Source organism: Lissotriton helveticus, chromosome 6, assembly GCF_964261635.1.
Source record: "Lissotriton helveticus chromosome 6, aLisHel1.1, whole genome shotgun sequence".
NCBI lineage: Eukaryota > Metazoa > Chordata > Amphibia > Caudata > Salamandridae > Lissotriton > Lissotriton helveticus.
The window spans coordinates 1,081,475,999-1,081,493,233 of record NC_136067.1 but is presented as its reverse complement, the minus strand read 5'-3'; the positions used below and the strand labels follow the sequence as shown (position 1 = coordinate 1,081,493,233).

The following is a 17,235-nucleotide window of genomic DNA, read 5'->3' as shown; positions in this document are numbered from 1 at the left end:
CCTGAAACTGAACTCGGACAAGACGGAAGTCCTCATCCTGGGATCTTCACCCTCCGCCTGGGACGACTCCTGGTGGCCCCCCGCCCTGGGCAGCGCACCCAAACCCACAGACCACGCACGCAACCTGGGCTTCATCCTGGACTCCTCCCTCTCCATGACCAGACAAGTCAACGCCGTCTCCTCGTCGTGCTTCAACATCCTGCGCATGCTACGTAAGATCTTCCGATGGATCCCCACCGAGACCAGGAAGACGGTCACCCAGGCCCTCGTCACCAGCCGTCTGGACTACGGCAACTCCCTCTACGCCGGAACCACCGCCAAACTCCAGAAGAGACTCCAGCGGATCCAGAACACCTCAGCACGACTCATCCTGGACATCCCCGCCGCAGCCACATCACCGGGCACCTGAGAGACCTGCACTGGCTCCCGGTCAACAAGAGAATCACCTTCCGGCTCCTCACCCACGCACACAAAGCCCTACACAACCAAGGCCCAGAATACCTCAACAGCCGCCTCAACTTCTATGTTCCCAAACGCCAGCTTCGATCGACCAACCGCGCCCTCGCCGCCGTCCCCCGCATCCGAAGAGCCACCACAGGAGGAAGGTCCTCCTCCCACCTGGCCGCCAAGACGTGGAACTCCCTTCCGACCCACCTCCGCCTGACCCAGGACCACCTCGCCTTCAGGAAGCAGCTCAAGACCTGGCTGTTCGAGCAGTAGCAGACCCCCCCTCCCCCCCAGCGCCTTGAGACCCGCCGGGTGAGTAGTGCGCTATATAAATGCTGTGATTGATTGATTGATTGAACTTAGCTGCTGCACAGCGCCCGCAATGGAAGGGCATTAATGTAGTGCCCTTCACAACTAGGCCACCCTAACAGGATGTGTGAGGCCCCAACAAACTATTACCCTGAAGCAAGTGGCTCACGGCCCAGTTGGCACGCCGCTACATGCCCAGCACCGGCGTAGCCAGCGGCAGAGATGAATAGCCTTCATAGCGGCAAGGTTTCAGATCGCCATGTGTGACATTTTCATACTTTCTGTGTAATTATGAGTGACATTCAACGAGTATGAGTGACATTTTTAGCAAGCAAAATAAAGCAACAAGTGTATGGAAAGAAATATTAGAAATGACACTTGAGCAATGAGAAGCTTTACAGAGATCTTGAAACTGCTACAAAAACACCTGGAATGGAATGTCACTAATAGACTCTCCTCGAAAAGGCCTCTATACACTTGCACAATCTCTACACATCCTAAATTTTACATCTGCTCCACTGCACCTGCTTGCACGACTATGGATAAATCACAATGCCTGGCCATGTTTGGCTCTGTACACTTTACCATAGGGCTGACAATTACATCCAAACTCTTCCTTCTCAAAGGTAAATACCAAATTACACTTCTCCAAAGAGACATCACTCTAACCAGTTAGATGCCCCTTTTGGCCTGGCTACTTACCCACTGATGGGAAATGTTGGATGCTACACTGCATGTGTCTCAAATGTTGAGCAGTGCTTGACTCTTTGGCCCTGCTGGCGTCACACAGGTAGGCAGGTTCCAAGCCTCTTTCTCTGGACTGAGGGGGTGGCTCAGATGGTGCTGCAGTCAATGGTGAGCTGAGTCTGTTAAACTTGTTAGCTATGTCTTTTAATCCCCAGACACAAGCCTGTGCCCTCGCTGCCCTCCAAACACATGTGGAGGGCAGATGAGTTGTTAAACGTGGGCCTGCCCAAGCGGCAGAGATTTCTGCCTGGGGGCCATGGCTGCTGATCCAGGGGGCCAGTCCAGAGGAACCAAATTTACCGATGATCTGGCAGAGGACTTGACTATTCTCTTCTGCTTTTCAGTCTTCTGCTGGTGTTAGGGGCCTACAGATGTGCACGGACATGCCCAGCTCTGTGACAGCTTCAGTCAGGGGGAGCGAGGCAGCGACGGATCCAGGCCTTCACAGCAGCGGTTTTCGCCAGACCACTGGCCAGGGACGGCTTTACCGCTGGTGGCGCCCAGTACAGCAATGTTAGTTGGCACCCCCCCATGACCACCTCCACCATGGGTATCTCTCACTAGCACACTTTAACAGTGACCAAGTCTCCCTAACTACTCTCTCGCAGATGCACTGAATTAGTTATACAGCGCCACTCATACCAGTAAAGGATGTCCGAGCTTTTAGCATCACACACACATTACACAGAGACAATCAAACATAGGTTTGTAAACCAGCTTATAGGAAATGTTGCATAAGCCAAAGGACTAAAAGTGTAGGAGTCACGTGTCATCCATACTGGTAGGCCGTATAGTTTAGGAGTGCTTGGTGTGGAGAAGCACAAACTCAGATTCGAAAAAGAAACAGCATAGTTGGGAGTTTTCTTTAATAAAAATAACCCTTTTTGTAACATTAATCTATGTTCTAATGTATACTTTGCAGTGTGTATGCAGCTCCATGATGAAAGTTATTACCTCATTGTTCTATATTAGGACTTTAAGTTATCAATCGCAAAGAACAAAAGGATGTCGCTTCTAAAAGCTGTAACCTGTTGATCTATTTACATTATATGCACTCTGTAATGTACATTGTACACGTTTTTTGCAGCAGGCATGTTAACCCTCTGCACTACCTTGACATAAGTCAAAACATCAACTATACAAAACTCCAATCTCCAGCTCTGCCAAGTACCATGCTTCGGGAGTTAGACTAACACATTTCAGTGTGGTGACCTGCATCGAGAAACTCCAAGAAGATCTTAAAAATGCTAAAAAGCACCAGAAATGGTCTCTCTGTCCACATGGGACCCGGACCAACAGGAAGGATGTGTGAGAGCCCAACATGAACAAGTTACACACTGAGGCATCTCAGCTCCCTAAGTGTCCCACAGTCTCAGCTGACTGCACAGTGCACAGACTGTCAAGGATGAGGAAGAAGAGAAAGAACAGGAGCAGGGAGAGGAGAGAGAGAAGGAGGGAGACAATGGGAGTAGGGAGAGTGGTGAGAGGGGAAGAAGTAGACAAAAGGAGGAGAGATGTGAGAGAGGGAAAGAGACAGGAAAAAGAAGGGGCGTAGGTGAGATTGGAGGAAAGAGAAGGACAAAAGCAGAAATGAAAGGGTAAAAGAGAGGGAGTAACCAGGAGAGGGTGTGGCAGGTAGGTAGGAATAGAGGAAAAAGGAGGATTTGTGATAGGGAGGAAGAAAAGGCGGATGAAGAGGCTTTGAGAAAGACAAAAGAACTGAGACAGAAAAGAGGTTAGAAGATAGATGGAATAGGGTAACGAGAGGAAGACAGACAAACAGAAGTAAGAAATGTGAGACAAGAAGGAGGAAATGGGAGGTACTAAAGCAAAGTGATCAAAGTGACTGGGAGAAAAGAAGAAAGGCAGGAGAGACAAGAGGAAGAAGATCGAAGGTAGGAAGGATCAAGAGAAGGAGATGAAGGAAGAGGGAAAACGAGAAAAAGTGAGAGTGATGGTAGGAGGATGGGGTGATAATGAGAAGAGGAGGATGGGAATTAAAACTGAAGAGGAAGGAGATAACGGGGAAAGGATGGAGCGAGAGAAGGTATCAAGAGTTTCCTGACTTGTAACTACAATAGAAGGATGGATACTGTCTTAGTACACTTTCGGACAGCAGCTTAGGGGCCTGGTTTAGAGGTAGGCTGCAATCAAGTATTCATAAATTCACAATCCACTGGTGATATTTTTTCACCATAGGTTGTCAGGTTTTCCTCAGACTGCCCCTCTAGCCAGGTGTGATGTCAAGCCCAGCTGCTCTCAGCTTCCTTGTGCTCTGGTCCTGTTTGTGACAACACTTAGCAGAATGAAAAGCAATAGGGAAGGCTCCCATTTTCATCCTGAGTACACTCTGTATGTGGTTCACTGGGCATAAGTTGTTGTACATGGGAGCTCTGAAATGCCAGTGTATGGGTCATCTTTGTCTAACAATGTCAGGGTATCAGCCCTGCCAAGTGCTACGCATCCTTAGTCTAACACTTTTAGGTCGTTTTTTGCATAAGTGCAAGCATTAAAGTTTGCCATGCAAATCGCCTGATGAGTGGTACTTGGCAGGACTGCAACAAACTGGTGCACCAGGTTTCACTGCGCCTGAGACAACAGATTGCTAGATCCCACTAACTCGCACCAGTACAGCAGGGTTACCCCATAGGTTGTATAGGGATAACAACATTGTTATTGGACAGCAGAACTGTCCTCCATTTTACAAAACTCTTTCAGGCTGACACCTTGCACAACAAAGCCCTTCCTCGTGCACACAAGTCTCTTAGGACACGGCATGGTATGTACATGTCCTTGTTTGATTAGGTTTTTGTAGCGCTGTACAGAAGGGCGCGCTTCTAAGCACCTGCTGGATGTCCGTCAGAGCAGAGTGCAACAAACAAGGTGCAGATTCCCTGCTTTTGAGTCCATTCGCAATCGGTTTAGGTGGCTGCATGTCCTGCTGTCTGTCTGTGCGGGCATAGGAGACACTTAAATTCGGGAAGGGGGGATCGTCAGGGGGAGGGCATGGTAATCTCCAGAAGCTAGTACCGCTGAAGTACAAATAACTGACATGTTAAAGGCCATATAAACACGTGAGAAGACAAAAAGCTGCATAGTTTGTAAAACAAATTGTGAAAAGGGGAAAAAATTGTGCAAAATAGTCATAATATACAATTAAGCCTTCTAGCACAGGGAAGAGCACCAATCAATTCACTCTGGGAACAAGGCAGAAAATAACGTATAAAACAAAGTAAGATTCATAAATTGAATGTCGACTTTTCAAATTAAGAAAAACACTGACATTATCGTCCACCCACGTTTCCTTGATACTCCCTTCACGGCTGAAATTCACTACTTTGCTCTTGAACGCAACAGATCACTGCGAGGCCATTACTACAATCCGTTATGCGACACAAGCAGCACCCAGCCACCGACTGCAGGCAGCTCTGAAGTGAAAGCACAGAAGGGTAGTTTAGCTAAGCAGGCCTGTTAGACATAGGAGGCATCTTTGAAAACCCAGATAAGGGATGTTTCACAGGGTGAGATTACGTGCATTTTCGACAGGAACGTTTGACAGGCAACCACACAACGGTAAATTTAAAAGGCAGGGGTGACAAATCCAAGGGGGAAACGGTTTGACAAGCACACTCCCATTCAGCAAGTCGAACAAAGAAAAATGTTTGACTTAAGCACTCCGATGTTTGGGATGCATGCGCATTGAGAGCGTCGTAAACAGCGGGGCTTCCAGTAAACATGCAAGGCACAATAAACAATGTCTGCAGTGGGTGACGCCTTCCCATCGACACCAAGAACAATGGAACCAGGAGCGTCCCTCCCTGGGCATGCACGGCACAGCTCAGTGTGCAAGGGCAGCGTAAAGTACCAGACCAGCACTCACCGTGGGTGGAGGCCCAGGCTGCGTGTGTCCTAGTCAGTAAAACCTGCCGTCTCGGGGACTCCCTGCCTTGCATGCTGAACCGGGACACAGCTATCTCTCTCCAGGTAGGTAGAACATCAGTTACAAGAGTTAACTTGGCAGTTTTGCTAGGCCCGGTAATTGCCGGAGGAAAGAAAAGCGGCAGCAGGTGCTATAAAACAATACAAACTCCATACAGGGTGCTCCCAGCAAGCCAGCACCCGGTGCGGTGGCACTGGTCGCACCGCCCTAGAGCCGGCCCTGCCACCGGACAAGGTTACAAGCTCATGCCCTCTGCCCCCACAGTACCTACTCCGATGGGATGAGGGGGTGCTGCTTTTCGCCTGAGGGAGATTGGAAGCAGAGGCCGCAGGCGCTTCGCCCCCTTCCAAAGATCTCCTAGCATTGACTGACTCCTCCTTTTTCTGGGCTCACCTCGAGGTGTCCGGAGTTTAATATACTCACATTACACGTGGAAGAGCCTCAGAGGGGCCCGGACGTGCGCACCAAAATGCCTTTACTTAATGAAGAGGCCGCCTGGCCTTGGGCGGTGTGTGCAGCTGCGCAGCATTTAATTCATGATTCGAAGCCTTAAAGAGGCTTGCTGGCTGGCTCCAATGAGTGAGGGGCCCCCTGGAGAGTTGCCCCCCCCCGCAAGGCGGGGGTTGCGGGAGCCTGTGTTACGCCCCTGCGCAGTGCTTTTGCTGGTGGACTTGGAGACAGGGGCGTAACACAGGCTCCCGCAACCCCCGCCTTGCGGGGGGGCCCAACTCTCCAGGGGGCCCCTCACTCATTGGAGCCAGCCAGCAAGCCTCTTTAAGGCTTCGAATCATGAATTAAATGCTGCGCAGCCGCACACACCGCCCAAGGCCAGGCGGCCTCTTCATTAAGTAAAGGCATTTTGGTGCGCACGTCAGGGCCCCTCTGAGGCTCTTCCACGTGTAATGTGAGTATATTAAACTCCGGACACCTCGAGGTGAGCCCAGAAGAAGGAGGAGTCAGTCAATGCTAGGAGATCTTTGGAAGGGGGCGAAGCGCCTGCGGCCTCTGCTTCCAATCTCCCTCCGGCGAAAAGCAGCACCCCCTCATCCCATCGGAGTAGGTACTGTGGGGGCAGAGGGCATGAGCTTGTAACCTTGTCCGGTGGCAGGGCCGGCTCTAGGGCGGTGCGACCAGTGCCACCGCACCGGGTGCTGGCTTGCTGGGAGCACCCTGTATGGAGTTTGTATTGTTTTTATAGCACCTGCTGCCGCTTTTCTTTCCTCCGGCAATTACCGGGCCTAGCAAAACTGCCAAGTTAACTCTTGTAACTGATGTTCTACCTACCTGGAGAGAGATAGCTGTGTCCCGGTTCAGCATGCAAGGCAGGGAGTCCCCGAGACGGCAGGTTTTACTGACTAGGACACACGCAGCCTGGGCCTCCACCCACGGTGAGTGCTGGTCTGGTACTTTACGCTGCCCTTGCACACTGAGCTGTGCCGTGCATGCCCAGGGAGGGACGCTCCTGGTTCCATTGTTCTTGGTGTCGATGGGAAGGCGTCACCCACTGCAGACATTGTTTATTGTGCCTTGCATGTTTACTGGAAGCCCCGCTGTTTACGACGCTCTCAATGCGCATGCATCCCAAACATCGGAGTGCTTAAGTCAAACATTTTTCTTTGTTCGACTTGCTGAATGGGAGTGTGCTTGTCAAACCGTTTCCCCCTTGGATTTGTCACCCCTGCCTTTTAAATTTACCGTTGTGTGGTTGCCTGTCAAACGTTCCTGTCGAAAATGCACGTAATCTCACCCTGTGAAACATCCCTTATCTGGGTTTTCAAAGATGCCTCCTATGTCTTAACAGGCCTGCTTAGCTAAACTACCCTTCTGTGCTTTCACTTCAGAGCTGCCTGCAGTCGGTGGCTGGGTGCTGCTTGTGTCGCATAACGGATTGTAGTAATGGCCTCGCAGTGATCTGTTGCGTCCAAGAGCAAAGTAGTGAATTTCAGCCGTGAAGGGAGTATCAAGGAAACGTGGGTGGACGATAATGTCAGTGTTTTTCTTAATTTGAAAAGTCGACATTCAATTTATGAATCTTACTTTGTTTTATACGTTATTTTCTGCCTTGTTCCCAGAGTGAATTGATTGGTGCCCTTCCCTGTGCTAGAAGGCTTAATTGTATATTATGACTATTTTGCACAATTTGTTTCCCCTTTTCACAATTTGTTTTACAAACTATGCAGCTTTTTGTCTTCTCACGTGTTTATATGGCCTTTAACATGTCAGTTATTTGTACTTCAGCGGTACTAGCTTCTGGAGATTACCATGCCCTCCCCCTGACGATCCCCCCTTCCCGAATTTAAGTGTCTCCTATGCCCGCACAGACAGACAGCAGGACATGCAGCCACCTAAACCGATTGCGAATGGACTCAAAAGCAGGGAATCTGCACCTTGTTTGTTGCACTCTGCTCTGACGGACATCCAGCAGGTGCTTAGAAGCGCGCCCTTCTGTACAGCGCTACAAAAACCTAATCAAACAAGGACATGTACATACCATGCCGTGTCCTAAGAGACTTGTGTGCACGAGGAAGGGCTTTGTTGTGCAAGGTGTCAGCCTGAAAGAGTTTTGTAAAATGGAGGACAGTTCTGCTGTCCAATAACAATGTTGTTATCCCTCTACAACCTATGGGGTAACCCTGCTGTACTGGTGCGAGTTAGTGGGATCTAGCAATCTGTTGTCTCAGGCGCAGTGAAACCTGGTGCACCAGTTTGTTGCAGTCCTGCCAAGTACCACTCATCAGGCGATTTGCATGGCAAACTTTAATGCTTGCACTTATGCAAAAAACGACCTAAAAGTGTTAGACTAAGGATGCGTAGCACTTGGCAGGGCTGATACCCTGACATTGTTAGACAAAGATGACCCATACACTGGCATTTCAGAGCTCCCATGTACAACAACTTATGCCCAGTGAACCACATACAGAGTGTACTCAGGATGAAAATGGGAGCCTTCCCTATTGCTTTTCATTCTGCTAAGTGTTGTCACAAACAGGACCAGAGCACAAGGAAGCTGAGAGCAGCTGGGCTTGACATCACACCTGGCTAGAGGGGCAGTCTGAGGAAAACCTGACAACCTATGGTGAAAAAATATCACCAGTGGATTGTGAATTTATGAATACTTGATTGCAGCCTACCTCTAAACCAGGCCCCTAAGCTGCTGTCCGAAAGTGTACTAAGACAGTATCCATCCTTCTATTGTAGTTACAAGTCAGGAAACTCTTGATACCTTCTCTCGCTCCATCCTTTCCTTTGCCCCGTTATCTCCTTCCTCTTCAGTTTTAATTCCCATCCTCCTCTTCTCATTATCACCCCATCCTCCTACCTTCACTCTCACTTTTTCTCGTTTTCCCTCTTCCTTCATCTCCTTCTCTTGATCCTTCCTACCTTCGATCTTCTTCCTCTTGTCTCTCCTGCCTTTCTTCTTTTCTCCCAGTCACTTTGATCACTTTGCTTTAGTACCTCCCATTTCCTCCTTCTTGTCTCACATTTCTTACTTCTGTTTGTCTGTCTTCCTCTCGTTACCCTATTCCATCTATCTTCTAACCTCTTTTCTGTCTCAGTTCTTTTGTCTTTCTCAAAGCCTCTTCATCCGCCTTTTCTTCCTCCCTATCACAAATCCTCCTTTTTCCTCTATTCCTACCTACCTGCCACACCCTCTCCTGGTTACTCCCTCTCTTTTACCCTTTCATTTCTGCTTTTGTCCTTCTCTTTCCTCCAATCTCACCTACGCCCCTTCTTTTTCCTGTCTCTTTCCCTCTCTCACATCTCTCCTCCTTTTGTCTACTTCTTCCCCTCTCACCACTCTCCCTACTCCCATTGTCTCCCTCCTTCTCTCTCTCCTCTCCCTGCTCCTGTTCTTTCTCTTCTTCCTCATCCTTGACAGTCTGTGCACTGTGCAGTCAGCTGAGACTGTGGGACACTTAGGAAGCTGAGATGCCTCAGTGTGTAACTTGTTCATGTTGGGCTCTCACACATCCTTCCTGTTGGTCCGGGTCCCATGTGGACAGAGAGACCATTTCTGGTGCTTTTTAGCATTTTTAAGATCTTCTTGGAGTTTCTCGATGCAGATCACCACACTGAAATGTGTTAGTCTAACTCCCGAAGCATGGTACTTGGCAGAGCTGGAGATTGGAGTTTTGTATAGTTGATGTTTTGACTTATGTCAAGGTAGTGCAGAGGGTTAACATGCCTGCTGCAAAAAACGTGTACAATGTACATTACAGAGTGCATATAATGTAAATAGATCAACAGGTTACAGCTTTTAGAAGCGACATCCTTTTGTTCTTTGCGATTGATAACTTAAAGTCCTAATATAGAACAATGAGGTAATAACTTTCATCATAGAGCTGCATACACACTGCAAAGTATACATTAGAACATAGATTAATGTTACAAAAAGGGTTATTTTTATTAAAGAAAACTCCCAACTATGCTGTTTCTTTTTCGAATCTGAGTTTGTGCTTCTCCACACCAAGCACTCCTAAACTATACGGCCTACCAGTATGGATGACACGTGACTCCTACACTTTTAGTCCTTTGGCTTATGCAACATTTCCTATAAGCTGGTTTACAAACCTATGTTTGATTGTCTCTGTGTAATGTGTGTGTGATGCTAAAAGCTCGGACATCCTTTACTGGTATGAGTGGCGCTGTATAACTAATTCAGTGCATCTGAGAGAGAGTAGTTAGGGAGACTTGGTCACTGTTAAAGTGTGCTAGTGAGAGATACCCATGGTGGAGGTGGTCATGGGGGGGGGGGGGGTGCCAACTAACATTGCTGTACTGGGCGCCACCAGCGGTAAAGCCGTCCCTGGCCAGTGGTCTGGCGAAAACCGCCGCTGTGAAGGCCTGGATCCGTCGCTGCCTCGCTCCCCCTGACTGAAGCTGTCACAGAGCTGGGCATGTCCGTGCACATCTGTAGGCCCCTAACACCAGCAGAAGACTGAAAAGCAGAAGAGAATAGTCAAGTCCTCTGCCAGATCATCGGTAAATGTGGTTCCTCTGGACTGGCCCCCTGGATCAGCAGCCATGGCCCCCAGGCAGAAATCTCTGCCGCTTGGGCAGGCCCACGTTTAACAACTCATCTGCCCTCCACGTGTGTTTGGAGGGCAGCGAGGGCACAGGCTTGTGTCTGGGGATTAAAAGACATAGCTAACAAGTTTAACAGACTCAGCTCACCATTGACTGCAGCACCATCTGAGCCACCCCCTCAGTCCAGAGAAAGAGGCTTGGAACCTGCCTACCTGTGTGACGCCAGCAGGGCCAAAGAGTCAAGCACTGCTCAACATTTGAGACACATGCAGTGTAGCATCCAACATTTCCCATCAGTGGGTAAGTAGCCATGCCAAAAGGGGCATCTAACTGGTTAGAGTGATGTCTCTTTGGAGAAGTGTAATTTGGTATTTACCTTTGAGAAGGAAGAGTTTGGATGTAATTGTCAGCCCTATGGTAAAGTGTACAGAGTCAAACATGGCCAGGCATTGTGATTTATCCATAGTCGTGCAAGCAGGTGCAGTGGAGCAGGTGTAAAATTTAGGATGTGTAGAGATTGTGCAAGTGTATAGAAGCCTTTTCGAGGAGAGTCTATTAGTGACATTCCATTCCAGGTGTTTTTGTAGCAGTTTCAAGATCTCTGTAAAGCTTCTCATTGCTCAAGTGTCATTTCTAATATTTCTTTCCATACACTTGTTGCTTTATTTTGCTTGCTAAAAATGTCACTCATACTCGTTGAATGTCACTCATAATTACACAGAAAGTATGAAAATGTCACACATGGCGATCTGAAACCTTGCCGCTATGAAGGCTATTCATCTCGGCCGCTGGCTACGCCGGTGCTGGGCATGTAGCGGCGTGCCAACTGGGCCGTGAGCCACTTGCTTCAGGGTAATAGTTTGTTGGGGCCTCACACATCCTGTTAGGGTGGCCTAGTCGTGAAGGGCACTACATTAATGCCCTTCCATTGCGAGCGCTGTGCAGCAGCTAAGTTAAGAGTTTCTCATTGCTCAGATGGGTGTCATTTCTGCTATTTGTGTTTTCCTCGTCTTCATCCCCTGATTTTGCTTGTGAAAAAGTGTCACTCATATTTGTGGAAATATCACTCATAATTACACTGAAGATATGAAAATGTCACACATAGCAATCTAACATCTTCGCAGCTATGCCCCCAGCAGCCCCCGTTTTCCAGCCTCCAGGGGCCCCAACAGCGCTGTAGTACACACAGGCAGCACTACACTCTCTCGCCGGCGTTGGTTGTACCAGTGAGTTGCCTCATAACAGTCCTACCTCTTAAATTAAATGGTGCGTGCTGCATGCTGTGGGTGCAGTTGACCTGTGCTTCCAGGCCCAGAAACAAGGGTTATTGAAGGCAACTGCCTCGAGGCCAGAGACCATTTGCATATTTACATACCTTTGTAAACTGGTTACAGAGGCTTAGGTTTTTTTCTGTTCCAGTACCCCCTGGGCCCCCACTCTGCCTATTCCTTGTATTTGAAATGTACCTTTACTGCTGTAGTGTGAGAATGCATTTCATGAAAAGGAATATAAAGTAGGGTTGCCAAAAGAAAAATGCCAGCCATGTGTTTAAAGAGCCTGGAAAGACCTCATCTTGGCACTAAATAGTGTTATAAATAAAAAAGTATGTATTAATTTGTAATGTGACTTTTCTGTCTTTGTTCCCTTTAATTATCAGTCATGGATCTCATCATTGAGGCAGCCCTAGAACACAATTAAAGTACATTCTCTTTATATTTGCTGTTCGAAGTATGCACAGAAAAGTGCTGATTATACAGCTTTAGGTGACTATTTATTTTTGTCGGTGGGGCAAAGTGGTAGGTGGTTAGCTGGGCCGCTGGGGGGGGCCCCCTCATTGTGCTTTGCAGGGGGCCCCCCTCACGTTTCGTTACGCCACTGCTTGGAGAAGGCCTTTAAAAGGATCAACTGGGGATACTTGGATCAAGTCCTTTGAAGTATGGGCTTTGGGCCCAGATGTCGGGGTTATGTCTTCTCCTCTATCGTGAAACCACAGTTCAGGTCCTCATACAAGGGGAGTTGTCAACCACATTTCCGATCTGAAGGGGCCCGTGGTAGGGATGCCCATTGTCTCCCTTCCTTATTGCCATCGAGCCATTAGCCAAGTTAGTATGATGCAAAGTGTGTGGTTGGAATGGGGGGGCACTCACTAGAGGACAAGTTAGCGCTATACTTAAATGACATACTCTTTTTTTGTCTCCAGTCCTCAGGAGTAGGGGCCTAGAATCCTTAAAGCTGTATGAAGTGACCTCCGGACTTAGAGTTAATTTGAGTAAATCTCTCCTGGTTCCCCTGATGGGAGATCAGGCTACTGTCACATGGCGATAAGGTATCCCCGTTCGGTGTCCAAGTTTCAAATACCTAGGGGTGCACATATTGATAATATCAGAGCTCATCAGTAATCTTAACCTCAACCCCCTCCTGAGTAAGACTGAAAGAGACCGTCATAGCTGGTCTAAACTTCTGCTGAATGTAATGGATAGAGTGCCCTAGTCAAAATGATGGTCCTTTCGTGCTTCCTGCATGTGATGCAGTATTTTCCACTCCCTATTCCACATGGGTGGTGTACTGTTGTGTCCCCCATGTATCGTGCATGACAAATGCCAGCTGTTGGTTTACGATGGGGGGGGGTTGTGGGTCAGCAGATGATAAACTGTACTGCTGGGCCTCCCAACTCCTGGTCATCTATGATAGGTTGAATGACGGCTGTATAATCTCATAGCTGTGTTATATGGCCAGCCCATGGCATACCCTAGAGATCACAAGGATCGTGATCTTAATTTGGCAGGCTGCTCATAGACTCACGGAGTGGGTGCTTTTGAAGACTTGGACTGTTAAGAGGCCTGTATGGCTTCCCTGGAGATTGCTATATCGGCACGACTTCGAATGATTTAGCTACACTATCTACACTGACCAATTTCACGCCCCGGTGACTCACGTGAGCAAGGTTTCACACTGACGACACATGCACCCGCTGCTTGCACCCGAGGCAGTCTTCTTTCAAATTTAGTGGCAATACCCGAGTATTGCTAAATACTAGAAGCAGATCTCCCATACCCTAATGAGAATTGTAGAGCGGCCGACTGAATTTCCACGTAAGATGGCCTTCCTGGGCCTCTTGGATGATGTGGTGGTACCGTGCGCTGGTTGAGATGGCCACGATCGTGGCCATCTCAACCATACATCATGTGCTAAATGGTATTCCCCGGATCCACCAACCCTGACTGAGTGGAAATGGGCGACGGGTGATGGACTAGTGTGCTAAACTAGAGAAGTACATTTATGCAGTCGAAGGGTGTCCAAAGAAATACCACAAAATATGGGGGCGTGGTGGGGATACTTTGGACTGTTGACTTAATCATGCCATGAATGTAAAGAGGAGGTGGATCTGGACAAACAGGGCTGTGCGGCGGGATGAGAGAGGGACTCAATTTTATTTTATTGCATTGTGTTTAATGTATATTAATGTACATTAAAAACAATAAAATTTGACTATTAACAAAAACCTTTGCCTAAATAAATACAAAACAAATTCCACTTACTGTAGACACAAGCATTGGCTGTTTTATTTACCGTTGCTTACTCAATTTTTCAATGTGCTGTTTTAACATGTTTATTTTGTTTTTACTTTAGGCCGCTGGATTTGTGATTGCTGTCAAAATGGTCCACCGACCCCTAAAAAAGGCAGAAAACCAAAAAACAGCAAAGAAGGATGACGGGATATTTTTAACAATCATGCAAGCTTTACACAACAATGGTGCTAAAAGACCAATCAGTTTCTGTACGTGGTGCAACATGATAACTATGACACTTTTTCACATTTCTACAGCAAATAAAAATATTGAATTCCACGTAACTCACCTGTATGGTTATCTTATTCAGTAACGAATTCCAATTTGATTTTGAACTTTTTTCAATAAAATGCATGCGATGTTCTCAAATATACGCTCGTTCTCGCCACTGAACTGCATGTAAGGTTTCATGCATTTCTTTTAATAAACTTAATTCACTGCAATTCATCTCAGTGGCGCCAAAACGTATAAACCCGTTCCACTGATTAATAATACTCCCAGTAAAAGATTATCACAGTTGACTACTGCCCTCTATTTTCCAATTGGTTGCTGTTCTAAGCTTTTTTGCTTTACTTTCTAATCCATGGTTAAAAGGTAGAGATGTAAAGATCGCTTTTTTAGTCAGTTGCCACTGCCAAAATGTCTCAATCTGTACAATCTTGAATGGCTCTTCTCAAAAGACTTTCACTGTCCAGCGATTATTCAATACTTAGGGATCATCAACAGCTTGTGGACATTATGCATATAAGACCCAGTGTCTTCTGATAAGTACTCCTTTGCTTTCACATGCCCCCTTGACAAGAAACCTGCTTCTCCTGAGTCCGTAGGCCGCAGGGAGATTCCTGAGGGTTTAAAGTTGAGTGGCCTCAAAGTCTGCAACATGTGAGAACTCTACAGAGTGCTCTGATTTATCATTGCCACATACAAAAGTGCACTTATGGCCTAAATCTACAGATCCTTAGGAACTTATCAGAATGAGTAGGATGAAGGTTATAATGAAATGTTAGTATGCCTCTGAGTTACTTTATGTGCCTACGCTGGTCATCATATCAGCATTTGTGGTCCCGCCATTGTTTCCACTAGGACTCCGGGTTCCTTTCCAAAGCTGAATTCTAATACATTTGTTGGGAGCCTTGTGGTTGCCCACTTTTCTTTATGTGTAACTTGCTATATTTATCTCAAGGTCATCATTCTGGCAGGATGAGGTCCTTTCACCCTGAGAACGAAGGGGCTGATTCACAAAAGTATTTATGAGTATAGAAAGTACAGGAGTACTCTTGCATGCATTTGTGAATTAGCAGCCCTGCAACATCTAATTGCTTACTAGTAAAAGTGCAAACAGGGTGCTTTCTGTTCTATTTGTAATTAAGTCTGAATATTCCCATTTTATATATTTATGGGGCCAATTCACAAAAGCTTTGGAGGGCATGTAAAAGAATACTACAGGAGTACTACTTTATGCACTCCAAAATGCCTTTGTGCCCCATATGTTCATTGATATAATCCACATGTCACAGTCTGGAATGAGTCTTCAGACACCCAGCTTATGTAGCAAGTCCCTTACCTTCAGTAATGCTCTCTCTGGTAGAGACTCTACCTAGTCGCAGATTCCTCACCTTTGAATACTCCCCAGGCGTCTGATTAGATATGTAAACTTGAGCAGTATCTCTGCCCTACAGCAGGTGGCACTGTGTGGCTTCACACTGATGTTGATCCACTCTGGAAATGGCGTGGAGAGCCCGTATAGGCGGCACTCCCACGCGCTGACATCAGTTGCTTTCGAGACTGTCTACACCCCTAATAGCAGCGCTCCAACAGAATATTGGCTGTTAAAAGTGTGCAGATTACTAGACTTACGATCTTATTAATAGATAGAGCCCAATTCACAGAAATGTGTGTAGATTGGTGGGTCTGTAAGGATAGAGACTTCTAACAGCAGATTCCACACCTTTTGAATAGATACCAGAGTAGCACCCATTGGGAGGTGGCTCTGTGGTCTGGTTCAAACTAAAAAGTCCTGTTGGACTGAAGTGGGTGAATTACCCCTCTTGGCGAATGTATGGGGTAACACCCACATACCTGCCTGACAGATGTCTAGGACAGGAACGCCGCACACCAACCCAGTGGTAGCAGCCTTGGCCCTGGTAGAATGAGCTCACATTCCTTCCAGAGGCTGTTTTTTAGCAAATGAGTAGCAGATCTTGATGCAGAGCGCTGTCCACTGGGAGATGGTTCTTTTCTGCATGGCTTTGCCTTTTTTGCTCCCTTGGACTCCACAAAGAGCTGATCATCCACCCGGTGTCCCTTTGGTACGATAGATGTAAAAGCTCAGCGCCCTTTAGGGGCCCAGGCAACAAAGTCTCTTCTCCTCCTTAGAGAGGTGAAGTGGCGCATAGAATGCCAGTAGGGTGATTGTTTGACCAACATGGTATGACATCACAACTTTTGGCAAGAAGGATGCTCACATCTGAAGAACATGGTGTATGGCGGATGGACGCAGAGAGCCCGCATCTCTTTCGCTAAACTGCTGGTATCGTGACGAAGAGCACTATCTTGAGAGTAGGAAGCCACAGTAGGCAGCTGTGAAGCAGCTCTAATGGAGTGCTTATTAAAAATGTTAGCACCAAGATCAAGTTCTACTGTGGTATGACAAGGGGAGAGGGAGGACACAACTGTTGTAGGTCTGGAACCAGTCTGAAAAAGAGCCAAAAGGTACCCTTTACCTAGGCCCAAAGCAAAGCCTTGCTGGGCAAGAGATAAAACAAACAAAAGAATGTCCGATATCTTGGTCTGGAGGGGGTCAGTCTGGCCTGTGCCACACTAAACAACAAATTTGTCCCAACAACAGGTGTAAACAGTTTTACTCAAGAAGGTGTTGAGCTGCCACTGTTCAATCTCTATGCATAAAGGTGGAGAAACCTGTCCTGTTGCTGTGACAGCAGGTCCTCCCAGAGTTACAGTCAGGTCAAAAGACACACGCTCAAGCCAAGGAGTTCTGGTAACCAAAACTCTCCATGTCCATTCCGGGGCCACCAGGATGACTTGCGCCTGGTCAGGCCTGATCCTCAGAATTCAGGGCAAAAAAGATATTGGTGGAAGGCATACAAGAATCCTGCAGTCCAATCTAGGCGGAATGCATCTCCCAGTGAGAGACACTCCAAAGCGCAAACGTGCTGACATTGGACGTTCTTTGCG

General features: G+C 47.4%; 1 protein-coding gene across 2 annotated transcripts in view; it reads left to right on the top strand.

The window, feature by feature from the left end:
• Positions 1–14,324, top strand: part of PHF10 (PHD finger protein 10) — an 821,853-nt gene extending 807,529 nt beyond the window's left edge. For both annotated transcript variants that reach the window (XM_078648727.1, XM_078648728.1), the window contains one exon: positions 14,102–14,324. In XM_078648727.1, coding sequence (XP_078504853.1) covers positions 14,102–14,184 — 83 coding nt within the window. In that variant the 3' untranslated portion in view covers positions 14,185–14,324. The remainder of the gene's footprint in view (positions 1–14,101) is intronic.
• The last annotated feature ends 2,911 nt before the right edge of the window (positions 14,325–17,235 follow it).